General features: G+C 52.7%; 2 protein-coding genes across 21 annotated transcripts in view; one reads left to right on the forward strand and one right to left on the reverse strand.

The window, feature by feature from the left end:
• The window catches only part of Dnm1 (dynamin 1), a 42,996-nt gene extending 37,796 nt beyond the window's left edge, over positions 1 to 5,200 (forward strand). For 2 of the 13 annotated variants that reach the window (XM_032902768.1, XM_032902767.1), the window contains exons 20-23: positions 497 to 738; positions 1,085 to 1,300; positions 2,965 to 3,001; positions 4,600 to 5,200. In XM_032902768.1, coding sequence (XP_032758659.1) covers positions 497 to 738; positions 1,085 to 1,300; positions 2,965 to 2,986 — 480 coding nt within the window. In that variant the 3' untranslated portion in view covers positions 2,987 to 3,001; positions 4,600 to 5,200. Of the gene's footprint in view, positions 1 to 496; positions 739 to 1,084; positions 1,305 to 2,964; positions 3,002 to 4,021 lie in introns of those variants that run through there. The other 11 variants (XM_032902772.1, XM_032902771.1, XM_032902765.1 and 8 more) reach the window with 9 other exon arrangements.
• Positions 5,201 to 6,604: 1,404 nt separating this feature from the next.
• On the reverse strand, positions 6,605 to 26,195 carry Golga2 (golgin A2). 8 transcript variants are annotated; one of them, XM_032902778.1, is made up of 27 exons: positions 26,087 to 26,195; positions 22,293 to 22,415; positions 21,125 to 21,205; positions 17,636 to 17,731; positions 17,346 to 17,389; positions 17,183 to 17,246; positions 16,668 to 16,724; positions 16,413 to 16,493; positions 15,658 to 15,696; positions 15,346 to 15,408; positions 15,169 to 15,262; positions 14,970 to 15,076; positions 12,140 to 12,198; positions 11,728 to 11,869; positions 11,123 to 11,212; positions 10,908 to 11,015; positions 10,677 to 10,764; positions 10,005 to 10,342; positions 9,648 to 9,761; positions 8,953 to 9,198; positions 8,798 to 8,873; positions 8,514 to 8,599; positions 8,100 to 8,318; positions 7,908 to 8,010; positions 7,704 to 7,810; positions 7,469 to 7,625; positions 6,605 to 7,382 (listed from the first exon to the last, which is right to left on the reverse strand). In XM_032902778.1, exons 1-27 carry the CDS (start codon positions 26,168 to 26,170, stop codon positions 7,168 to 7,170), a joined length of 3,081 nt encoding a protein of 1,026 aa, XP_032758669.1. In that variant the 5' UTR covers positions 26,171 to 26,195; the 3' UTR covers positions 6,605 to 7,167. The 8 variants fall into 8 exon arrangements, with proteins under 8 accessions (XP_032758669.1, XP_032758672.1, XP_032758670.1 ...); XM_032902781.1 differs by lacking the exon at positions 21,125 to 21,205 and having other exon boundaries at positions 8,514 to 8,596; XM_032902779.1 differs by lacking the exon at positions 16,413 to 16,493.
• Between the last annotated feature and the right edge of the window lie 23 nt (positions 26,196 to 26,218).

Genomic DNA, 26,218 nt, shown 5'->3' on the forward strand with positions numbered 1-26,218 from the left:
TAAGCTGCAAAAATGCCAGCAGCTCTCAAGATTGTCTCGGACTGGATGGCATAAGACTGTCTGGGGATTTGAAATAGGCATTAAACTTCCACTACACACACGGACACATTTCCCTCAATTAAAAAGACACATAGTTAGATATTTGTTATTTTCTTCCTTAAGGACCCAGGGCACTTTAAACTATCTTCTTCCTTATTTTGGTCTCAAGAAAGGCTCATAAACTTAGTAGGCAGCTGTCCTAGTGACATGGTTGGTTCTGAATCTCCTCCCGGATCCGACACCTAGGGCAGGTGGCTTCGCTATCCTGTATTCTCGTGTGAGAAAAGGGCATTAAGATGCGGTTTCAAGAGACCTGCGAGTTTAGGCACCAAGCAGTAGTAGGCATCTGAAATACCAAACCCCAGCTTCCGGTTCTGCACCCAGACCCAGTAGGTCTGGCCAGCGACTAGGTGGCGCGGTCATCAGGTTCTAGCCTTCCTTCCCTCTCTGTGCACAGACCAAGGAGTTTATCTTCTCTGAGCTGCTGGCCAACCTGTACTCTTGCGGGGACCAGAACACACTGATGGAAGAATCGGCCGAGCAGGCTCAGCGGCGCGACGAGATGCTGCGTATGTACCACGCACTGAAGGAGGCGCTCAGCATTATCGGCGACATCAACACGACCACCGTCAGCACGCCCATGCCCCCGCCCGTGGACGACTCCTGGCTGCAGGTGCAGAGCGTACCGGCCGGACGCAGGTACCAGGGCCGGCCCCCACGGCCCCAAAGCCCCCCAGCCCGGGGCCCGCGGGAGGAGGGCCGGGACCGGGCAGTGGCGCGCCCGGGTCTCGGGGGCTCCCACCTGGAGCGAGGGGAGGAGCTTAGAAGAGGGCGGGGCTTGTCGCGGGGCGGGGCTTGCCGTGAGCGCTGGCTGCAGGGTGGGTGGCGCCGCTGGGGACCCGGCTTAGGCTCCCACGCTGTCTAAGGCCGCTATGGGCGGGGCTTGCTGCATGGGCGGGGACAGCCTGGGCTGAGGGCGGGGTCTCTGCTGTGGGCGGAGCCACTCATCTCTGCTCCGCGCTTCTTCCGCTCTTGTCGCCCGTAGGTCGCCCACGTCCAGCCCCACGCCGCAGCGCCGAGCCCCCGCCGTGCCCCCAGCCCGGCCCGGGTCGCGGGGCCCTGCTCCTGGGCCTCCGCCTGCTGGATCCGCCCTGGGGGGGGCTCCCCCCGTGCCCTCCAGGCCGGGGGCTTCCCCTGACCCCTTTGGCCCCCCTCCCCAGGTGCCCTCGCGCCCCAACCGCGCCCCGCCTGGGGTCCCCAGGTGAGTAGGGGCTTAAAGCGACGGGAAAGGCTGCCAGGCGGGTGTGACCTGGAGGGAGGTGGAGTTGGATTCTAGATCCTCAGCCTAGCAGCAGAAACGACCCTCTCCATCTTAGGCGTTGGGGTCACATTGCAAGGCCAAGGGACCTGCGGCCACGGCAGGAGGTCCTGCGCCGCAGGGGGCGCTGAGTTCCGGTGGCGGTCGTTTCTGGGAGGGGGCTCTGGGGCTCAAACCATTTGCCCCTTCTTTTCAGCACTTGCATGGCGCTTCCCTTTTTTTCATTTTCTCTCCATGCCTCCCACACTTCGCATTTCTTAAACCCTTGCCTCCCATCCTCCTCCATTCCACCCTTCACTCACCTGGCCCAGCTCCTGGTGAGCCTACCTCAGGTCTAGGTCTCTGACCCCAGATCCTCTCTTTGAATCGTGTGGATTTCTTCATTTACATCCAGAGCTACCTCGATGCCCCACTTCCCAGCCCTGACTCTTTTGAGCTGTCCCAGAGTGCCGTTCCGCCTCTGGCCCACAGTATCAGGCCAGGCTGTGATTGTGTGACCAGCAAGGTGTGATGATGTGTATGTGGGCGTGCACACGGGTGTGAATGTGAGAGTGTGGCACCCAGGCATGGACATGCATAGAAAGCAGCTGGGGAAGGGCTCTGGGAATGGTGGACAGTCTGGTGGTCTGAAACCAGATGGTGGGTGTTGGGTAGGGACTGGGATCAAAGGCTACCCTGCTGCTAGAGAGCTCCAAGAACAAGGAATATACTTCATCCCTTGCCTTTGCCTTTTTTATCCACGACTGGCTTTCCAGGAAGCTCACTCTAATAACCAAGTCTGCTCTGTTTCTACGGACTGCGGCTGGTCTCTAAGAAAACACATGCTCAGACAGACCAACAGCTTCTATTTGGGAATCTAGATGGCTGAAGGACAGAGCTAGAGGCGTAGCCCCCATTCACCAACTGAAGCTGGGTCTACTCTGTGGGGCTCTGATGTCTGGAACAGTAAAGATGGGCAGCATGTCATGGGACTGGAGTCCAGACATGCTGGTTCACTTCCCTTAGGCAAGTCATTTTCCCTCCCAGGGCTTTAGTTTCCTTCTCCTAAATAAGTGTACCCTGACATTTCCCCAGGAGAGTGTCAGATTGACAGGGACAGTGGGCTGCTTTATTAACAGTAAATAGCAGGGTGGGGTAGGTTGGACATTTGGAGAGATTCAATGATGTAGGGAACCAAGGAAGCTTCTTGGGCGGAAACATGACAGCTGGATTCTAGAGTGCAAGCCCTGCCCTTTACAGAGCCCTATGGTAACCCTGTCAGCACACCAGGCCTGAGTGTGCAGGGAGCTGGTGCAAAGACCTTCTGTGTGCAGGCGAGCTTCTGTGTTGTGACAGCTCATGCGTGTGCTTCTGTGTGCTGAGTGGCTGCATGTCCCAGATCCGTGCTGCACGACGTATTGGCCGGCAATGGTGCTGGGCACTGGGAGGTGGGAGGGGAGATGTATGCGTGTTTGTGGGCATGTGTGTTAGCGTGTGCATGCAGGGCCTTCAGGCCTCACAGCATGTGTGTGCACGCCCAGGCGTGTGCGTGTGTGTGTCCCCTAACCCCCAGCCTGGCCCACCTGTGTGTTTGTGAACTGCCCTGTTGATTCCGTGCTGTCTTTCAGAATCACTATCAGTGACCCCTGAGGAGTGTCAGCTACGGTAGGTTATGCTCTCAGCCTGCTGCATGAACAGTGTGTCTGCCCCCTCCTCCTCGCTGCACCAGCTCCATGCTGAGGACACCTGGGACCTCTGAGCCAGGCCCCTCCTCCTCCTGCAGCTCTAGACTCCCTCTTCCTGTCCTCTTCCAGCTGGTTCTCTCACTTCCTTCCCAGTGAGCCGCGGGACTCAGCGCCACTACTCAAGGGCTTCTTGCTTAAACTGAGGGCCCTTGGTACAGGTACCATGCCCAAGATATGGTACTGATATGGGTGCTCTCTGGAGCTGTCTAAGACACCAGACCACTGTTGACAGTGTAGGACTAAGGACTGGGAGAGGGTGTCTTTGGCTGGCCTCTGAAGGGGCTGGATGACAGTGTAGGACTAAGGACTGGGAGAGGGTGTCTTTGGCTGGCCTCTGAAGGGGCTAGATGACAGTGTAGGACTAAGGACTGGGAGAGGGTGTCTTTGGCTGGTCTCTGAAGGGGCCAGATGACAGTGTAGGACTAAGAACTGGGAGAGGGTGTCTTTGGCTGGCCTCGAAGGGGCCGGAAGCTTTAGGAGCTCATCTTCAAACCTACCTTGAACTCTGCTGCCCAGATAGAGCTTTCTATTTCCAACCTAGGAGCATGGGCAACTAAATCCACCACAGGGCAAGCATGATGATCCCGTTGGCGGAGCCAGGGCTCTGATTGATGACTTTAGATCACTTAAGAGCCTTTGCCGTTCTGCCAGCCCCTGAGAGTTCACAGCAAGTGAGGACAGGTAGCCCCTTTTCCACTCATCCTTGGCATAGAACACCTGTAATTAACAGCCACCTCCTCAGCCCCAGACATAGAGCCAGCCATCAGCTCCCACATTTAACCTATTTTCAGAGTGACCTGTACCTTTTAGCCGGTGGCACTGCGGTGTCTATTGACTGGGCGAGTCAACTTGAATGCTGCCTGGTTGGCCACAGATCTCTCAGTTACCCTGTCCCAACTCTTCCCCAGCCATTGACGTTCACCCTTCTGCTTTTCCCCAGCAGGAAGGGCCCAGCCTCACCTACGAGACCTGCAGCCCCCCGACCATCGGAGGCTCCCCTCTTAGACTTATAAGTCTGTGGCTACAGGCATCGGCTGCCTGCCTCCTAGCCTCCCCAGGGTCCCCTCAGAGGACTCCTGGGCTTTCTGACCACCTGAGGGGCCTCCAGCGCTCCCTCCAGCCATCCCCTTTAGCTTCGATCTCCTGGTTCAAACACTTCTGGCCTCATGGCTGTTACGTGGGACTCCCTGAGGCTTGGGGTGGCCCTGAGCCAGTGAGATGGGAAACAGAGTGAGCAGAAAAGAGGGAGGCCCTGTGGTGCATTGCCTGGGTGGTGTGTGAGAGGCCGTGTGTGTGTGGCAAGAGAGGGCCACCCAGCCTCTCCCCAGACTACCCTCTAGTTACGGCCCAGCACCTCCCATCTTCCATTCATCAACTGCCCGTCTCTGCCGGGAACCTTGCCCACATCCACACCTGCCTCATCCCCTCTGCCTCTGCTGGAGGTGGCTGCTCTTGCCTTACCAGCTCTCCTTCCTTTTCTCTCTTCGGTTCTCTCTTGGCTTTCTCTCCAACTGCCAGCCGATCGGGTCAGGCAAGTCCGTCCCGTCCTGAGAGCCCCAGGCCCCCCTTCGACCTCTAACCAGATCCCTCCTACTCCTCGGAGACCTCCCTTATCAAGCCTGCCTGGACAGCTGTTCTGTGACTTGACAGTGGCTCCCCCGGCCCCAAAGCGTCCTATTCATCATCTGTGACTTAGTCTGTTGTAGTGGTGAGCTGACACATCCAAATGTGATGTTGGTGAAAACTTGTGCCCCTCTGTGGTATTGCTCCTGCGACATTCTATAAATATCTATAAATATACCTATATATACATATATATACATATATATGGCTGACACAGCCTCGCCTGTAGTGTCAGAATCAACCACCATGCTGTCCTTGTGGAGTCCTGTGGTCCAACTACAAGGGAACGCTGTCATCCTGACATCCCCCCTCCAATGTGCCACCTCCAGTGAGCCTCCCTGTCCCTTGGCCTGTGGACAGCCATCCCCTTGGCCATCCCCACCCTGCAGCAAGGGGATGCTGCACCAGCAGCTGTGCGGTTCTCTGATGGCCACCAGTCTTGCTGTCTCTTGGCTGAGAATAAAACCCATTTCTGGACAATGGGGAACTGCGTGTACCTCTGCTGGTTTGTATTCTCTGGGGCTGAGGAGAGGGGAGGTGTAAATTGGGCACCGAATGAAGGATGAGGAAAGGCCCTTGCTAGGGTGCTGCAAGGTGGTTCTCTTCGTGTGAATCCCGCTTCCACCGCTAGGGGGCAGTATCACGAGCACAGCCTGCTTCCACTGCTAGGGGGCAGTCTCACGAGCACAGCCTGCTTCCACTGCTAGGGGGCAGTCTCACGAGCACAGCCTGCTTCCACCGCTAGGGGGCAGTATCACGAGCACATGCTGTGAGCAGCTTAAAGAACAGGCCCCACATATGGACCGGCTAGGGGAGAAGGGATTGGAATGTGAAAGGCCTGGCCTGGAAGTCAGCACCCGAAGGACCCTGAGTTCCACTTATGTAAGTCAGGCTTGATTCTGTCACTCAGTAAGGAAGCCCTGTAGGCCCCTGGGATCCCTAGGCTGCCATAAGCACTGCACAGGTGATGGTGTCAGTCTGTCCTGCAGGCACTTCAGACCTTGGGCTCCACACAGGCCAGAAGCCTGCTCTCTCCAGGCAGGACACAGTCCCTGATTGGTGCCAGCCTGAGGCCAACCCCAGAACCAATAACGAGCACCCTGGGCCCAGCAGTATGGCTAAATCCATTTATTTCCCAAGTAAAAAGCAAAATAAAGAGGAGCTGCATTGCAGGTGCCACAACCACGTCTCCGCCTCCTGTCCTGACCTAACACTACCAATAAATAAGTTTCCCAGCCCAAATGATTATTAGAAGCTCTGCCCCACTTGCCAGCTCCAACCTCCACTATGATACAGGGGTGTCCCTACCCCGGAATATACAAAATAGTACACAGGTACAATATGTACACCGGGGGAGGGGAAGCCCACCCCGCCCCAGCAGCCTCTGTCCTGCTTGGCATAGTTACCCCAATTGTCATAAGGCCTGAGAGAATGGTACCCACTTTCCCTGTCACAAAGTGCCTCACAGAGATCGAAGCCCTCCTAAGTGGGATGCCTTCCTGAGGCAGTGAGCCCCAGCTGCCCGGGGACCCATGAAACGCTGCCAGCCCCACTGCCCTAAAGTGCCTCTAAGAAGATGGGATTTGGTCTGGGGACGTGCTGTGCCCTGGGTTCCACCCCGAGCATCACCACACAAAGGGAAAGGGCAGGTAGTGCTGGGGATAAGTCACTTGGTAGAGTGCCTGCTTAGCACTGCCAACCTCCAGGCACAGCGGTAAGGCAGGGGATCAGCTCAATCTGTAGTGAGTTCAGGGTTAGCCTGGGCTATGTAAGACACTATATGAAGACAATGAATATAAAATGGGGTTGGGGAGGGAAAGGAGGGTGGAAACGACTGAGATGGTGAAAAATCCCGAGCCCTGCTGAATGCTAGGCCGATCCACCAGCCCATGCTAGCCCTGCTGAATGCTAGGCCGATCCACCAGCCCATGCTGCTCCTGGTCATGAGAAGGCTGCCAGACTGTTCTGCCCCAGTGGCCTGCCCGAGCAAGGACTGAGGCCCTCCTTGGTGAGAAAGTCCCCAGGCCACCCAGCACAGTCTGCTCAATCACTGAGTCTCTGGTGCTCTTTCCCTACCAGGAGTTTACACGGTAAAACTGCCCTGGCTAAAAGGCAGACCTGTACCAGTTTGTATCCCCCATTAATATAGGAGTCCGATCTTTTGGTTTTTCAGACAGGGTCTCATGTAGCCCAGTGTGGCCTCAAACTCACTAGGTAGATGAGGATGGCCCATTCTCCCACCTCCACTTCCCAAGCACTCAAATTACAGGTATCAGCCTTTTCAGGGGCGCTGGGGACCCAGGGCTATGTGCATGGCAGGCAAGCACTCTACCAACTGAGCTACTTCCCCAGCCCCTGGAGGGCGGGGTCTGACCTTATTATTAAGGATAAGGGTGGCTGGGGAAGGGGGTGGGGTGGGCAGAACTTCTGGCTGCCCTTGGTGAGGCTTTGGCCACAAGTCTCTTATATAACCATGATTTTCACCTCGTCGTTCTCATCCGCACGGTAGAAAAAGGGGATACAAGGGTTGCTACCCAGGCCTGGGCGCTCCTGGGGGTTCTGGATCTCACGCAGCAGCTGCATGATCTGTTGTGCAGTGGGGTTCTCCTGGGGAGCGGGTACCCCTGCCTCTCCTTGTGCAGGCTCTGTATCGTCAGCCAGGCTCACCTCCCTGAGGTCTTTAGAGAAAGGGGAGGAAATCATGGCTCTGCACGTCATGGGAACCCTCCGCTTTCTGCCTGCCCAAGACAGCAGCTCTACTCACCACCTTGCTGGTCAGCAGCGCCAAATTCCTGGGAGCCTGTGGGCACTGGGGCAGGCACATCGGCAGGGTTCTGGGACACGGCCAGGAACTTGCCCTGCCATTCATTCCGCTCGTTCACAAGCCTCAACACCAGCTCCTGAAGCTCTAGCAGCTTTACCTGGAGAAAAAGGAGCTCGACTTGAACCTCCCAGCCCAGACTTGCCAGGGCCTGGACAAGAAGCAGCCTGAGGCTTACCTTCATCTCCTCCTTGTCCTGAGCCAGCCGGCTGATGTACTCTTCCTTCTCCAAATGCCGAGCCTTCAGCACTGCCCTCTGGTTTTGGTAGAGGGCAATGTACTCTCCTGTGGGGATGGCAGGCAGGTGGGCAAGGCTCAGACACTATGGCTCCCCATCTGCCCCATGCACAGGCCCACTGCCTTCGGCTGGGCCTTGCCTCACCAATAGTGTCTGTCTCCCCAGAAAGCTGGATACAGCAATGTTCAAGCTCCTCCACCCGCTCCTTGAGCTCCACTTTCTCCTGCATGACCTCCAGGAAGCGACTCTGGAGCCAAGACAGAGAGAGAGAGAGAGCTCAGGGACTCAGGAGCCCTGGTTGATCCCCTCCCTCCCAGCCCCCACAGACAAACTCACCTGCAGCTTCTCCATGGCTACATGTAGGGCCTGGTTGCTCTCCTCAGATACAGAGTCACCCATATCCCTGGGGACCACTGCCTCCTTTTCAAGCTTGCTTTGGACTGGGGCTGCCAAGTGAGCCAAGCTCCGGCAACGTGCCTTCTGCTCTCTCAGCTGCACGCGGAGTCGGGCCTGCTCTTCCTCAGCTCTGGCTATCGCTGCATTGCAGAAGGCCACCTGCACACAGAGGGAGGTGTGCCTCTCAGGGAAACATTCAGGGCAAAGTGGGCAGGGAGAGAGGGAGCACCAGTTCCCAGATGGGAGACTAACCACTGGCTCCCAAGCACAAAGTGGTAATCAAAAGAAATCAGAGGGCAGGAAACCAAGGACCACAGAGGTAGAAAAGAGAAGGGCAAGCAGAGCCCAGCTCACCATGGCCTCTCTACTGACGAGGTCTTCTGGGATGGTCAGACTGGGCTGAGGAACCTCCTCGTCTTGCTCCTCCTGGTCCATATCTCCTGGGGGCAGACAGTTGCTGTAGGCTGTCTCCTCTAATAATCCCAGCAGGTAGACAGAGTGGGCTGGGGGAGGAGAGCTCAGAGCCCCACCTCTGCATCCCCACTCTCTACCCTGGGACCAGCCAGTGACTAGAAAATGCCCAATCGAAGCTGCTCCAAATACATCAACTCTAGTCCTCTCCTCCTGGGCGGTCTTACCTTCCCCAGGGAGGACCAAGAGACTCAGCTGGGCTTGGAGCTGTTGGTTCTCCTGGCTGCTAGCTTTTAGGCGCTCCTAAGGGGCCAGGAGAGAATGAGAAGGGACAGAGGTGGCCAGATCCTCCCCCTGGGCCCAGCCTTAACAGCTGCCTCACCTGTGCCTCCTGCAGCTCCTGGCGGGCCATCTCGGCTGCCATCTTGCCCTGAACTTCCTCATGCTGCAACTGGTCCATGAGCTGTGTCTGCAGCAGAAGCTGCTTGTGCAGTGCCTCCTTCTCAGAGGTCAGCTGCTCATAGGCTGTCAAGTGCTGCTGGTAGGCGGCAGCGTACTGCTGCAGGTGGGACAGGCACTGGTCCCGCTGCTCCTGCAGACCCTGTGCTTCTTGGCTCTTCAGCTCCACCTGCAGGAAGGCTAGGGCTGAGGGCAGGCAGTGCTGGCTGCCACGGCCTGAGCGCCTGCCTTTGTACCCAGCCTCACATAGTCACCTTTCTCACTCCTTTAGGTCCCAAGAGTGGAAAAGCAGGTGGAACTAACCCATTCTGTTCTGCACAAACCTACTAGCACCCGTTATTTTATGCACATTTTCTCATTAAACCTTTAACACCTCTATGAGAAAACTCATCTTTTAACTTCAATGACTAGGTTTGGAGATGGGAAGCACTTGAACACATGGGTGTGAATCCAGCCTGAACCCAGAGCCCTGCATAAAAGGACAACGACTATAAAAGGGCAGCTCCTGGATAGAGAGCAGTCCAGGGATACCTGTTCCAGGCTGTGGCTAATCTGTGATGGGCCTTGCACCCACCCTCCCCAGGTCTGGTGGCCGACGCCACATGTGGTAGGCCTTACCGTCTCCTTCAGCTCTCCCAGCCTCTCCTGAAGCTCTCCCAGCTTCCTGGCCAGCTCTTTCTTGACATGCTGCTCTGATTGTAAAGCACTGGTAATCTCCATGTTCTCATTCGTCTGGACAGAAAGCAACAGTCAGTAGGACCTAATGTGGCTGGAGTCCCCAGAATTGCATGTGTATTCCCTCTCAGAGTAGGGAAGGCTGCTGGATCATTCCCACACACCCTAGGGCTCGGGATCATGGGGTGCCTTCACCACTACCACCTAACGGGAGGCGGACAGCACCCCATCCTCTGCCAGTGCTGACCAAAAGGGGTGAGTGTGTTCCCTGTAAGCAAGGAGGGACTGCAGGCTCCGCACCAGCCTGACGAAGCCGTTCTGCAGCTCAGCCAGCTGCTCCTTGAGCTCGCGGTTCTGTGACAGCGCTCTGCTGATGGTGGTGCGGTCACTCTGCATGCTCTCCAGGATCTGCTTGCGCTCCTCTGCCTGCTCGCTCCAGTGCTGGGCCTCGCGCTCCAGCTCCAGCAGCCGCCCCTCCTGCTCCCGGTTCAGGTGGCTCAGGCTCTCATTGTCCTGCACCTGGGCCCGCAGCTGACCCGTCAGACTCTCCAGTTCCTTCTGCAGCTGCTCAACCTCTCCCTGCAGCCGCTCTTCGGCCTCCGAAGGCCCAGCTGGAGGCTCTGGAGGTGGCGGCTCCTCTGAGAAAGGAAGCAGGCCCTGTGAGTCAGGCTCCCTGCCTAAGCCTTGGCTTCTTTTCTGTCAGGGTCTCAGATGAGGCAAGTGATTCAAGCCACTCTAGCACAGATCTGGGATGCTCAGTCACCTGCTGAGGTGTAGTAGTAGGCATGCCACCCTGTTTTGCACAGAAAGGCACATGCTGAGAGAGATGACAAGGCTTGTCACCTCGTCCTGGCAGAGACCCTTTGCTCCCATTACAATGCCCTTACACCCACCTGCCCCCCTGGGCAATGGAAGCCACCTTCATGGCCCATCGACCCACTCCTGCTCTCAGGTCACCCTTGCCCTACTCACCCATCTGACTCCTGAGTTCAGCCAAGCTGGCCTCCAGCTCTTGTACCTGACCTTCTCTCTGCTCCTTCTCTTCCTTCAGTGCGTGCACCTGCCCAAGGCACAGGGTGGGGTGCTGGAGATCCCAGGCCCACCCATCCCCAGTCCCACCTCTGCAAAACTGAAGCCCCTAAGCTCTCAGCTCCACGACACTGATGCCCAGGAAGAGCGAAGACACCAGAGGCCAGGCCTCACCTGCTCCGCCATCTGCTGTACCCTCTGCTGCCACATGGCACTCTCTCCTTTCAGGTTCTCTGCATACTGGTCTCTCTCCACCTGGAGCTGTTTCAGTGACTCCATCAGCTGCATCAGTCAATGTACGAGTTATGAAGGGCTGTCACAGGTCCTCACCAAGGGCCATTGCAGGGGGAGGGGAATCATGCCCTTCCCCTCCTCCCACAGATCCTCACCTGGCCAACATGGCTCTCCAGCTGAGCCCGCTCCTCCATGGCCTGTTGCAACTGCTCATTACTGCCAGAAGCCTCAGATTGGCTAGAGAACTGCATGAGGGAAATGAGGGCTTAGGTCTGGGAGCCTATGCTGTTCTGCTGCAGTGCTCCCCACAAGAGTGTGAGCTAGGATGACAACCCAGCGTCATTGCCATAGGAGAAAGTGTCAGGAGAAGCTAAGCAGACTCCTGTTGGGCCATTTAAAGGAAACAGAACGCTGGCATTTCAGCAGGCCTGGTGGCTCATGCCTACAACCTCCGACTTGGAAGGCTACGGTAGGAGGATTACCATGAGTTCAAGGCTTACCTAGTGAGTTACAGGTCACCCTGGGCTACTGATAAGACTGTCTCAACAATAATATAAATAAATAAATAAAGGATGCAACAGCCACATCGCCCTCACTAAGACTCTGATTCACAGGTGTGGCCGGGGCTCCACTGAGCAATTAGTAAACAGCATCAGCACAGGACAGGAGGTTCCAAACTGTCCACACTTGGCCACAGGTCACCCCCAAGGAGCCACGGACTTTGTGCTTGGGCCTTAGGGGTGAGGGCTGCACCTCTCACCTGCTGCAGCAGCAGCTCTGACATCTCTAACTTCTTCTGCAGCTCCTCTGCCCCCAACTGTGCAGCTGCTTTCTCTGCCACCAGGACTCGAAGTTTCTCTTCCAGTTCTGAGTTCTGCTGCCTCAGGTCCTCATTACTTTTGCTGTGGCCAGTGGCAGAGTGGAAAGGAAGGAATCAAGAACAGAAAGGAGCCCATTTCAGAGTGATGTGTGAGTCCTGCCACAGTGCCACAGGACAGAGCACTGAGTCACAAGCGACAGGCCTCAGAGACTGAGTTACCTGGGGCCACACCATGAGTCAGGAGCATGGCTGGGACCAGAGCTCAGCTCTACACAAACCCAAGCCTGTCTGGGCTGAGTCTCTACTCTCCACAGTGAGGCTGCAGAGAGCCCAGCCTCCTTCCCATTCTTACCCATTCTTGTACAGCTCCAGCTTGAGGGCGTCTCGCTCTCTGGTTAGGTCCTTGTTGTACTGCAGACAGAGAAAGCAGAGTTTGGACCTGAAAGGCTGAAGCAGCCGCTGGCACAACACCAACGGCCTGGTGATATTCTCCGGTGACAATTCCTCTTCCTAATCACACTTGGCATTTTCCCAAGGCATTTCTACATTTCTGTCTCCTTTGTGATTCTGTCCGTTTGTTTTGTTTTTAAGATGGGGTGACACTGGGGTTGGGGATTTAGCTCAGTGGTAGAGCGCTTGCCTAGGAAGCGCAAGGCCCTGGGTTCGGTCTCCAGCTCCGAAAAAAAGAACCAAAAAAAAAAAAAAAAGATGGGGTGACACTATGTTATCTAAGATGGCTTCAAACTCTTGGGCTAAGAGGGCTCAGCCTCTCCAGTAGCTGGGACCAGAGGTCCACAGCACGGTCACAGTCTTCAGGGTTGCTTTGTTCTACTTATACGGAGTGGTGTTCTGTCTACATATGTCTGTGCCCCACAAGCGTGAGTTACAGACAGCTGTGAAGCACCATGTGGCTACTGGGAGTCGAGCGCTCTTCTGATGGAGAGCCAGTGCTCTTGCTCACCCTGCCATCTCTCTAGCTCTGCTTTTGTTTTTAATTAATCATAGTATTATTTTTGCAAGGCTGGGATCAAACTCAAGCCCGTGTATAGGTCAGGCAATTGCTCTGACTGACCAACAACACACTAGCTCTCTTTTAAAGCTCTCTTTTTTCTCTCTTCCTAAATACAGTCTGAGGGATCCAGGTAAGCCTAGAATTTACAAGCTGGCCTTGAACCCTCCTGTCTCAGTCTCCCCAGTGCTGAGATCACAGACACGTGTCGCCTTGATTTTATGAAACACAGTCTCATGAAGATGGAACTGGCCTTTAACCCCACATCTTCCTGCTTCTTTCTTCCAAGTGACAGGTATGTGCCGCTCCATCTGCCTCACTCCTATTGTTGTTGTTGTTACTATTACTATTACAACTACCACTTATACTACTTTTTTTTTTTTTACTTTTTGAGACAGGGTCTCTCTACATACAGCAGGCTGTTTAATTTGCAGAGATTCGCTGCCTCTGCCTCCAGAGTGCTGATATCAAAGGTGTGGGCCACCACCACCTCACTAGTACTGCCTTTCCTTTGTTTTGTTTTAAGATTTATTTGTTTTTATTTATATAAGTACACTGTCACTGTCTTCAGACACACAAAAGAGGGCATCAGATCTCATTACAGATGGTTGTGAGCCACCATGTGGGTGCTGGGAATTGAACTCAGGACCTCTGGAAGAGCAGTCAGTGCTCTTAACCGCTGAGCCATCTCTCCAGCCCTCCTTTGCTTTTTAATAAGAACTCATGAGCAGGATGGTGGCAGTGGTGGCACACACCTTAGTCCCAGTGCTTCGGTGGCAGAGGCAGGTAGATAGATCCCTATGAGTTCAAGGCCAGGCAGGTCTACAGAGTTAGTTCAGGACAGTCAAAGCTCACAAAGAAACCCTGTCTCAAACAAACAAACAAACAAACAAGAAAGCAAAAAAAACAAAACAAAACCCCAAAACAAAAACAAGACAAAACCAACAATACAGGCAGTGTTTGGTGGTGCACACCTTAACCCCAGCCTTTGGAAGGCAAAGGTCAGTGGATCTCTACGGGTTCCAAGCTATCCATGGCTACACAGAAACCCTGTCATAATAACAAACAAACACACACACACACACACACACACACACACACACACACACACACACACACACACACCTCAGTAAAGGGGCAGATGGGATGGTTATTCTTCTGAGAGAGCCCAGCACTGATATCCTAGGTCAGTCCCAGGGGAGCCAAGTGCCTTCTGCCCTCTGCAGGCATCAGGCACGTGTTTGGTGCATATACATAAAGGCAAGACACACACACCACACACACACACACACACACACACACACACACACACACACACACACACACACACACACGAGTAAATAAACCTTCAAGTTATAAAAACTCCATAGGGATGAGTCAGGCAGAGATAAAGTCTGTGATCTTAGCATCTGGATGGTGAGGTAGGAGGATTATGAATTTTTTTAAAAAAATGACAGTGGGCTAACACTGGGCCGGGAACTCTCAGACATGGCTGTTGTTAATATTGTTCACCGAGCCCTTCACCAGGCACCACTGCTAATAATCCCCTCCCCCGTCTTCACACGCATCTAGACAGCTGCCGTCACCTGCACTGGGCAGAAACAGTACACAAGGGCCCAGTGCTGGCCTGAAACTACTTAGGCAGACAGAGCTGAGACTTGAACATTCTGGGGTGTCTAAATCTCCAGGCCCTTTCCCCTGGGGCTGCACAGAGGAAGAGGCTCCTTCTACTTAACTTCTATTGGAATCCTGCTGTCCTCTGAACAGATGGTCCATTTACAGTCACCCTTTCCCAACCCTGAGTTTACCAATTCTCTCCTACATGGCTTACATACACTGCACACACATTCTCCTCCTTCCACAAATAGTACATGTTAAGATCTGTACTTTCACAGACAAGCGCCCATCCCATCTCTTAGCACTTGGTCAAGGCCACACACAACCAGCAGGGTCACACAGGCACCTGCCTCTAAGTATGGCATTCAGTGCTCACTTGTCCAGTCCCCAGTTACCTAGCAGAGGGGTCATCCATCAGGTTGCGTCTACAAACCACTTAACAAAAGCAGTAAGAAAAGGTGTGGTGCGTGCGGAGCTGTCGGCAGCAAGACACGGGACCATGCAGAAAAGTCCTTTAAGCTCTCTGTCCATCTGGCAGAGAAGTGGCCTGTCTTACCCTGTCTGCCTGTTTCTGCTGTGTCGACACAGTAGACAACGTCCGCTCCAGCTCTCCCACACGCTGTCGGGAGGACTGTAGACGGCTGGCAAGATCCTCCGACTCTCCTGGAACAAGAGAGGTCTAGATGCAGCCCCAGGGACCCTCCCTCTGGCCTGCTACGGCATCAGGACAAGGCTGAAGGGGGCCCAGGTCCTACCTGCTTTCTGCCTAGCTGCTTGCTGAGTGTGGGCCAGAGCTGTCTGTAATTCTGCCTTCTCAGACACCAGGATGCCTATGGTCTGAATGTGAACCTTTGGAGAAAAGGCCACAAGTGCTGAGAGACAGGAGAAACGCGCTCTCCAGAGGGCTCGGGGACACTGCCCAGACCTCTCACCTGCAGTTGTTCCCTGAGGGCACCCTGCTCCTTTGCCAGCTTCTGCTGATAATCCTTCTTCTCCTGCAGGCACAAGGAAGTGCACCTCTTAGTGGGGAGGCAGCAGTGGCCCAAGGGACGAGCCCCCCAGAAAGACAAAGACACCAGTGGCCCAGGACAGGCCCACCATTAGGCCAGGTTATCAAGGATCCCATGGGGGACACCCTGTGAGGTGTGTCTTCTCCTGGATAGAAGTAAACCTGCAACTCGGAGGCCTCCCCCACCCTCATCAGCCATGAAAGGAGAAACAGAGAAACAGAGAAATCACATTACTTTTTCCAGTTGATCCAGAGTGTCTTGGTTCTGTTGCTTCTGTGGGAAGAGTCAAAGGAAACTGACTAAGACTGGCCCCTTTAACGATACCCCAGACCAAGCAGGAAGATGGATTTGAAGAAGGTACTGAGACCCACATAGGTACATGAACTGACTCTCCTCAAGCTCCCAGGGTGTTCTGGCTGCCTCTCCCTCACAACTATGCAACTGGGGTCACATTAAAGGACAGTAACTCTAGAGACAGGTTTGAGGAAGATGACTTGGCGGAGTGTGTCGAATTAAAACTGAGCGTGTCTTGTGGGTACAGCCAAGAGCGGAATGGGAGAGCACTTGTTTCTGATGATTCAGTGACCTCTTAAGAGTGGACAGACCTCTCTGACACCCTCCAATTCTACCTCAACAAGAAACTCAAATGCAGGGAGTGGTGTGGCCAAAATCAAAGAGCAAATTAGGAGCTAAGCCAACAGGACCAGGGCTCCTGACAACCAACTGGGTTTGTGTTCTCTTCTGCCGGAGACACCAAGCTCAGGACTGGAAGGGCGCAGACTCAGGAGGGAGTCTGGAGTGCAGAGAGGAGAGCAACAGGAACCATGCTGCATGCTCTATGCTCTGGGTGCCTCCAGCTAAGACGGAAGCCCCTAGGTTTTCCATTCCCCCTTGGTCCCAGGGGCCCCCTAGTCCCTTTCTTCAGAGCCCAAAGGGGAAACTGGAGCCCAGGACTGGCAGCAAGAATCAGGGACCCCGCTGACTCTTACCAATTCCTCTATCGTGCTACTGAGTTGTTTGTTTGTTACATAGCTGGAGTCCAGGGCTACTGCTAGCTCTTGGTACCGGCTCTGAGGCGCATGCAGAGAGGAGGAGTTGAGGAAGGATGGGGGAAAGGGAGAAAGAGCATCATTAGGGGTGGGGGTGGTGGGCTGTCTCAGCTGGCAGCGGGCACCCAGGTCCCTGTAGGAGGAGATAGGTGGTTGGCGTAAAGGGTTGCTCGGCCATGATTCAAGGCCACTTACCTCCAGTTCCTTCATGTTGGAAGACGTGAGGCCCTCCCCGTTGATGTAGGATGTAGACTAGGAGAGACAATACCTCACATGGAGATGCTCTGTGACCCTCACTGTCTAATCCCTGCCGCCTCCTATTCCCCCTCAACTAGCAGAGTCTGCTTTCCTGTTCACTCACACCCTCTTGTGCCACTCCTCATGGCCCCTAAACCCCCATGGCTCAACCCCGCCACTCAACAGCTGTCACCTCGAACTTTCCACACCAGGATAAAATCACATTGCCCATCGAGGTCCAAATCCAGGTCTTCTCCAAGCATGACAAGAGCCTCTCGGGAATCCCTGCCTCATTTTCTTTTTTTTTCTTTTCTTTCTTTTTTTTTTTTTTCGGAGCTGGGGACCGAACCCAGGGCCTTGCGCTTGCTAGGCAAGTGCTCTACCACTGAGCTAAATCCCCAACCCCCTGCCTCGTTTTCTACTGTGCCTTCCTTTCCTCTCTACCTTCTCTCTGGACCCCAGTCCTGTGGTACCTCAGACACAAGGCCATTGAGCTGTTGAGAAAGTTGTCGCAGACTCTCAGTCGATGAGAAAGTCCTAAGGGAGGAGACATAAGATCAGGGGTGCAGGTAGTTTGATGGAAACAGGGCTCATGGGCAGAGGCCTGCCCTGACTCCCTCAGTAGGGAACACTTACTTGGTCTCCTCCATGAGGTTAGAGCAATTGCCAGCATCGTGGCTCTGTGTGGGTAGAAAGAAACAAGGTAACATTATTCAGCTTCTGCTTACTGTCACACAGGGACACCATGAGCCAAATTCATCTCAACTCCCATCTTCCCAAGCCTTCCCCAGCTTGGCCTCCCCATGCCAGGCTCCCGGTGCAGCACCCGGACCAAGCTATCTGAAGAGAGAAAAGAGTTCAAAGAACTTTGGGAGTCCTTCGGGAAGCAGACAGGAGAGTGTCAGGCAAAGTGAAGAAAGACAAACCTGAGTGAGATCAGCATCGGGGGAAGGGACGACACCAAGAAACATAGTGGCAGCAGCAGTACTTGGCGGTGCAGGAGCAGTGTGATCTGTGGGCACCTGTCATAGAGCAGAGCAGGATGGTTAGAAGACCATGCAGGAGAGAAGGGCCTCAATGCCACGGACACGAGGTGATGGGGCAAGCAGGGTAGCACAGCAGCAGGCACAGGACAGTTGCACATGCTGGGAGCTACTGGGGTACAGACAAGACATGCCCAGGTCTCAGGCTACTTAGTAGCATTCTGAAGGGCCAGAGCTCAAAGCAGGGGCTGCAGGGGCTCCTTCCTGAACACACAAGGACCTAGTTCCCTCTGGAGCTCTGACCTGTGGCAGCCACAGCAGGTAGACGAAGTGCCAAGTGCAGGAGGCAGAGAGCTAACGGCCCCTGACTATAGGCCTTGCTCCTGGGATGGACTCTCATCAGGGTCAACATAACCATTCTCCCTCTCCTCTCGCTTTCCTGCCTTCCCTCCTCCCAGACCCACGCACTGGCTGTGTTTGTCGATTCAGAAACAACTGGGTAAAGCGGAGAACAATGGCTGCCCTTTGGCTTGAAGTATCTAGAAGATCATGTAAGCTTCCTAGGAAAAGCAGCCAGGGACCAATCCTAGGATTTCCTATATGGTAGCTTGTAGAAGTCTCCCCACGGGGTTGGGGATTTAGCTCAGTGGTAGAGCGCTTGCCTAGGAAGCGCAAGGCCCTGGGTTCGGTCCCCAACTCCGAAAAAAAGAACCCCCCCCCCAAAAAAAGAAGTCTCCCCACTTCCCTGGCAGGAACTATCTGCTTGACCAGCTGTACCCAGCTCCTCCTCAGGCTCAGGCTCACTTGTTTGTTTTATTTTCTGAGACAGGGGCTCACTATGTAGCCCTTGCTGTCCTGGAACTCACCCTGTAGACCAGGAAGGCCTTGCACTCACGGAGCTGTGCCTGCCTTTGCCTCCCAGGTGCTAGATTAAAGGTGTGCGCACACCCCTAGGCCTGGTAGTTCAGGCCTCACTCTTAGACTATGTCTCTGGCTTAGAGGTCTTCTCAGGTCCAACAATCCAGATAGGCAGAGGATGGGAAGACAAAAGGAGAGGGACAAAAATTCCAGGCCTATCCAGCAAGGCTGCTCTGGGAGGAAGTGGCCATTCCTTTCTCCAAAGAAATGGCTGCTTGCTTTCTGAAGCCTTCAGTCTCAGCCTCTGGAGATGCTAACCAAATTTCCTCCTTTGACTAAGTGAGAAAGGACGTCTGAGAACTCAGTGTGAACTTCATTCTCTTCAGGTTTACTGTGACTAACGTCCCTGCAACACATGTGACTGTCAGTTCTGAATCACACTTAGGTGTTGCCTTGACAATGTCTACAGTTGAGTCTAACAGGTAAGACCAGGGACTCAGTGGCAGCTGGCCACACCTGAGATAGTCTGGAGGTGTGACACTCCCAGCAACAGACCCTTTTAGGCTTTGGGTCCCTTGTAGCATCTTAGTAACACACATCTCTAAGACTGGCAACATTCACAGAGGCACAAAATAGATAAAAATATTTGTCTGAGTACCTTTTGGTTTTTGTTTTAGGTTTTGAAACAGGGTCTCTCTGAAGTTCATGCTTGCCTCAAACTTGCTATAGAGCCCAGGCTGACCTCAAACTAGAGACCTCCTTTCTGCCTTTGCCTCCCAAAAGCAGGGATTATAAAGATGGGACACCACGCACTGTTGGGAGACTTTCAATTGCTTTGTGAGGAACCATGTAACTCCCCAATTTTAAGTCTTAGAGCTAAGCATGGAGTGCTTACAAAGTTTTCACTCTCCTCAAAATGCCCCATCCCATCAGAAACTACTTTTATTTTTCCATAACTTCCTGTTTTATTTCTACTCAGAAGATGCCAATTTCCTTTATCCCTGGAGTAGAAAGTCAGTTATGGTTCAAGAAAGTTTTCAAAAACACATGAAAAGTCTTCACTTCCTGAACAGAGGGGCTAGATGCTCTGGGCAGTATTTCCCAAAGGGGAAACTGAAGCCCCAGCTCTGTGTGACTGACTCCTTAGCACAACAAATGCCAACTCTGTGCCCCCAACTCCCACACGCACAATGTGCCACGTCTGAGCTGAGCACGGAGGCACAGCACCTGAGCAGACCACACCTGGCAGGATCAGCTCTGTTGGCTGAAAACAGCCCAATGCCAGCCTGCGAGTCCTCACCCCGCCCATCCTCAGCCCCACAGGATGTGGCCTTGGCTCAGGCCACCCCTTCAGTTGGACAGAAGCCTGCTCCTTTTGTTTGGCGGATGTCCCCTGGCACATGTTAACTGAAGTACTAAGTTATATCCAGGAAGCCAGCTCTAAGCCCTGTGAACACAGGTCCTGTCACACGTGGATGCTGAGTCTCTGAAAAGTGCCCTTCCGCCTGTCAGCTCTCTGCTCCTCAGCTCTCCATATGTATGATCATGACCCATCTTTCATTGTCAAAGTAGCTGCAAACGCCCCTTCTCCAGCCTTGAGTCCACTGGGAACCAACTTTCCTGTGGCTACATTAGACATCCTGGAGGCCGCGTAACTCTTGTCCTGTGCATTTAGTCTGGTATTGGTTCCGGACGGGCTCTCACTGTGTAGGATGGGCTTCCCATCCTCGTCTCAGTGTCCGCAGTGTCCGCAGTGCTGGGCTCACAGGCACGTTCTACTGCACCTGGACTGCGCATCTACTTCTGCCACTGTTTAGGAAGTGCCCTTCCTATCAGGAACCCACTGAGTTTTCAGAGAGACTGAGAACAGCTTCTCCTGGTCACTCACTTATTTGTCAGTTAACTTTACACTTTCACAGTTTCTTTTCATTTTGCTTTTCAAGACAGGGCTTCTCTGTGTAGCCCTGGACGTCCTAGAACTCACTTTGTAGACCAGACATGGCCACGCCCTCCTAGACTCAGAGATTTGCCTGCCTCTATGCCTTCAGAGTATTGGGGAATACAGGCATGTGCCACCACTGCCTGTTGAGGGTTTCTTAAAAAAGTCTTAATCCCAGAAACTATACTATAAATTTACTTTCTCATAACCTTATGTTCCTAAGTTTCAAATCAAAATGAGTTCATAAAAAAGAAGCACAAACTTCAATGGTCTAGTTTTTTAGAGACGGATGCCCAGAGGGCAAGATCTGAAGGTGTGTTTGTGTCCCATCTGTCCCAGTCTGACAGTGCCCTGCCAGGCATTCATTAACTCTAGTCTCACTCATCTGAACCAAAAGCTGTTTCCCCAGTTAGCTTTAACTTTCAAGGTGGGTCTCATATTCTCTAAATGAGAAATGATAAAGGGAAAGGAAAAAACCCAATCAAGCGAGCAGTTGAAAAAGCAGACATAGGGGCTGATGGTTAACTGAGGCAACATACAGTAAGCCAGTGGCAGAGGGTCCCCCACAGCAGGGAGGCCTCTGTGGCATGCATGGCTGGAAGAGCAAGCCAGAGGGAGTCTCGGCACTGCCTCACCTTCCTCTTGTCTAATGGGGGGAGCGAGACCCCATTGGAACGGTTAAGGTCGGACACCAACACCTTCAGAATGTCCTGAATCTACAGCAGGCGAGAAGGGAAAAGGGGAGGGGGGTAAGATGGGATGCGGGTGGGGAGAAAAGAGATGAGAAAGAGAGGGGAGGGAGGGACAGGGAAGCAAGTCAGGGCAAGAAGAGAAACAGTCAGGGAGATGGAATACTCAGGAGCACAGATCAGCACCCAGGCCTGTGCCAACCTTCCAAGCAGCCAGCTGCTGCCTTGTCAGAGGCAGCCCTCAGAGTGAGCAAGAGTCCCCAGGGGATGCAGTGACTACACCTGATCAAGGCAGCGACTCAACATACACCAGACCTGTTCCACAGACCCAGGATTGCATGGAGCAATCTGCAAAGGCCCCAGTCCCATGTCCACCTTAAAACCAGACTCCCAAATAAGACTTCACTTGTACACTATAAGGTACAGCTAAAGAGAATCTGTAAGACAATAAGCCAATACACCATCATCCTGTCAGATGAAGGGACTGAGTGTGTGTGGGGACTTTGAGGCAACCCAGCAAGCTCATGACAACGGTGGACTGAACACACAGATCTCTTCCTAATGGCTCTTTTCAGAAGCCTGAGAACAATGATGTTCCCTCTGGTTTCTACCCCAAACCAAGAAACCCAAGCAGTACCTATTGTTGGCTCACTGTTAACTCCACAGCAGACCCTCCACTAGGGGAGTTAACGGGAAAACAATCACAATAAACTTATACATTAAAACATCGCTTGGGGTTGGGGATTTAGCTCAGTGGTAGAGCGCTTGCCTAGCGAGCGCAAGGCCCTGGGTTCGGTCCCCAGCTCCGAAAAAAAGAAAAAAAAAAAACAAAAAACAAAAAACATTGCTATTGTACAGATATGTAAAAAGACGTCCGAAGACTTTAAACCACTTGCCCTAAGGCTTATCATACAATGGAGAGACAGAATCCACACTCAGATTTTATTTTTCTGTGCTGAGATAAAATCCAGGGTCCTTTGCAAGGCAAGCGAGCCCTAGTCCATCACCACTGAACTAGGCTCCAAGCCCTCAAACCAGAAATTTTAACCAGCACCTGACATTACCACCTTCTTCCCCCACCCCATTCCCCAGGAATCTGCTGGCCAAGACTCACATTCTCTGGTGACTGACAATCACTGGCAGAGGTTCTCTCTGGACTATGGCCATTTTTAATCTTTTTCTTCTTCTTTGCTCCTGCAGGGACACCCGGGCTGTTCTTCTGCTGATACTCTCTCAGCTGTGGAAAAGAGAACAGAAAGAAATCAAAGCCATTTGCCCCACACTCACACCTCCACTCCAGCTCTCCAGGTTAGTGAGTTTTTGGCTTGGTGTTTTGTATGCAGAGTCTCAAGTAGCCCCGGCTGGGTGCTAATACATTATGTGAATGAGGATGACTTTGAACATCTGATCTTGCTGTCTGAACCTCTAAAAGCACCAGGATTTCAAGTGTATGCCACCATACCTGGTTTATACAGTCCTGGAGACCAGGCCTAGGGCCCTGTGCAAGTTAGGCAAGTATTCTACACAGTGTAATAGTTCATGCCTGGTTTCTTCCGATGCTATTTTTATAAAAGACTTTTGTTTTAATGTACACTGGTGTTTTGCCTGCATGTATGTCTGTGTGAGGGTGTTAGTTAGATCTTGGGAGTTACAGGCAGTTGTGATCTGCCATGTGGGTGCTGGGAATTGTACCCGGGTCCTCTGGAAGAACACTCAGTGCTCTTACTCGATGAGCCATCTCTCCAGTCCCTTATAAAAATACTCCTACATACATAAGTCTCATGTCATGGAATGGTACCATGATTCTACAAGCTATAGTAATGACCTCTTAATGGCAGAGGCAATGGCATTAATTGGGTTGGGAATGTAGCTCAGTGGAATCCTTGCCTAGCATTCAAGAGGCCCTAAGTTCCATCCAGCAACATATAACCATGCCCATACACACATACACACAGAGGCAAACACAGAATCCAAACCCGGCCTTCTGATAACCTGCTCTGGGGTTTACAGCTCCCAAGGGTAGAGATCAGAGAGTAAACATTGAGTAGGCAGGAACTAGCTGGGTGTACAGTCACTTATCTATAATCCCAACTTCTGGGAGAGGCAAGAGGCATGAGAGGGAAGCCAGCCTGGGCTCCACAGCAGCCAGGGCTCCACAGTGATCCCCAGAGACAACAAGCAAATGCATGAACCAGTAGACAATAACTATAACCTGGTTCTTAAATCCCACTCCTCTTTTCAGAACATTTTCTCTTGCTGGCATGGTGGCACACACCTTTAGTCTCAGTCCTCAAAGCAGAGGCAGGTGGACCTCTGTGATGAGATAAGGATAGCCCAGTCTACACAGCAAGTTCCAGGTTAACCCAGGAGAAAGGAAGACCCTGTCTTTATTCTTACTTACTTTTAAGTATGTTTTATGTGCACAAGAGTTTGCAGGGTTGGGGATTTAGCTCAGTGGTAGAGCGCTTGCCTAGCAAGCGCAAGGCACTGGGTTCGGTCCCCAGCTCAGAAAAAAAAAAAAAAAAAAAAAAAGAGTTTGCCCATATTCACTTATGTGCACTTCATGTATACCTGGTGCACAGAGAGGTCAGAAGAGGGTGTCAGAACCCTTGGAACTGGAATCACATATGATTGTAAACTATCATGTGGGTGCTGAAAATAATACTCAAATACCCTGTCTTTAAAACATATACGTGTGTGTGTGTGTGTGTGTGTGTGTGTGTGTGCGCGCATGTGTGCGCATGCACATGCATGTTTGTATACTAGGAGACAGGGTGCATAGGTATGTTATGGTGTACACAAGAATGTCAGAGGACACATGTATGTGTATATGCTGTGAGAGAGAGTACATAGGCATGTCATGGTACATACAACAATGTCAGAGGACAGCCTCAGTGTTGCTTCCTCTTTCCCACTCTCAGAGAAGTCTCTCGTTAGCACACACACCAGGCAAGATGGCCTCTCAGTTTCTATAATTCTGTCTTCACCATATAGTTAGCTAGAGAACATCTGAGCTTACAGATTCATGCTGCCATGTCTGGTTTTTATATGGAATCTAGAAATCCAAATTCAGGTCCTCCTGCTTGTGTTGAACTTCTTTACCCAATGAGCCATCTCACTGTCAAAAGCCAAAGTACTGTCAATAAAACCTCATGTTAATGGTTTCTTGTTGTTGTTGTTGTTGTTGTGCTGGGGATTGAACCTGGAGTTTTATGCATGAGAGGCCAGAATTCTACTACTAAGCCATATATACACGGCTTCCCTTCACAACAAAACGAAACAAAACAGGATTGCTGGGCATAGTGGCCTATACCTTTTACCCAGTACTAGGCAGGCAGAGGCAGGCAGATCTGAGTTCAGGGCCAGCCAGGAATACATAGACCTTGTCTCAAAGACAAACACAAGATTAAGTTTAATTTTAAAAAGACTGTATGTGTATGAGGGTAGTTGTTTGTTTTGCCTACATATATGGCTGTACATCATGTACATATGCAGTAACCTAATTGGCCAGAAGAGGGCATAATATGCAACCTCTAGAACTGGAGTTAGAGACAGTTGTTAGCGATACTAGGTGAAGGGAGCTATGCCCAGGTCCTCTGCAAGAGCAACAAGTGCTTTTACCTGCTGAACCTTCTCTCCAGACCCAATATTAAGTATTACATACACCAAGCTGGTATCAAATTCCACATATAGTCAAAAATAACCTTGAAGTCCTGATCCTTCTGCCTCTACTTCCAGAGTCAGGGAAATATAGGCATGTATTGCTCTGCCCAGTTAATGCCATGCCAGGATCCAAGCCAGAGCCTCATATATGGTAGGCAAGCACTCTTGCTAACTGAGCTGAGTCCTGATAAACACCTAACAACTTAGTGCACTCCTAACCCCACTGGGGCCGTTTTATCAACACATATTAAAGACACACAGCAGTACTTCTAAACGTGCTTCCTAAAGTTTACTTCCTAAACTTTACAATGTGACAGAAGGGCAGAAGCCACGAAGGCAAAACTTTAGTGAACATGGGACCAGAAAGGGCCTAAGCGTCGTCATCTCAGAGAGAAGTCTTTACAAATCTATGAAAATGCCATGCCCAACCTTTACAGTTTTTTCTCTCAGAAGAAACATGGGAAAGTGATGGTTCCCATGAGATGCCTCACACGCATCCTGTGGCTCTCATCAGCTTTAAAATGACAATTTGGCTGAATTTCAAGCTGTTAAGTTCAGTTCCCCAAGAAACTGATCAACACTATACATGCATTTTGCTCCAGAGAGATTACAGTCTCTCTAGAGAGCAGAAAACTGAAAAAAAACCTCAATGCAAACCAAACCCGTTCTTCCATGTCAGCAAGGAACACTGAACTGTGTTGTGTGCTCACATTAATGCTAAGTTAAGGGACTATGGGTACCTAAAGCGCCTCCGCACTAGATTCCATACTCGGGCTCCCTTCCAGGTGGAACTAAGTTCTCCACCAGAGAAACAGGAAAGGGGGCATCAACATCAGGTGAGCAGGTGGGGCAATCCAAATCAGACTCGGAGTAGTAATGACAGTTTCGGGGGGGGGGGACTGTGACGTAACTACATTCCACTCCATACTACCAACGCCCGAGTCGCCTACAGGGCCAGGACCCAGGTCCTTGGAGGCAGGTGCCCAGAGAGGTCTGGACTGGAGCGTCCCGAGTCAAGGGCTGAGACCCTATGTCACTGACCAAAGTCACCTAGGGGCGACTGAGAGGGCGGGGGCTGGGTTGCTGAGGGGGCGGGGCTGGCTGAGAAGACTTCGCTGGGGGGAACCCAGAGCGCTGAGGGGTTCTTCTACCTGTGTGTCTCGGGAAAGGCTCGGACTCTGGTCATAGTCCTGCCGTTGGAGGAGCTCGGGTGGGGTCAAGGGGCCGCGACCCGGAGCGCTTTACCTTTTTCTTGGCCGCAGCCAATTTGCTCTGCCTGGTTTCTTCCGACATCCCGGGGCGGGGAGGGGGGAAGCGGGGGGGCCACATCACCACGATCCCGGCAGCCACCGCGAAACTGCTTCCGGCAGCTACGAC

The sequence above is a fragment of the Rattus rattus genome, chromosome 5 (assembly GCF_011064425.1).
Source record: "Rattus rattus isolate New Zealand chromosome 5, Rrattus_CSIRO_v1, whole genome shotgun sequence".
NCBI lineage: Eukaryota > Metazoa > Chordata > Mammalia > Rodentia > Muridae > Rattus > Rattus rattus.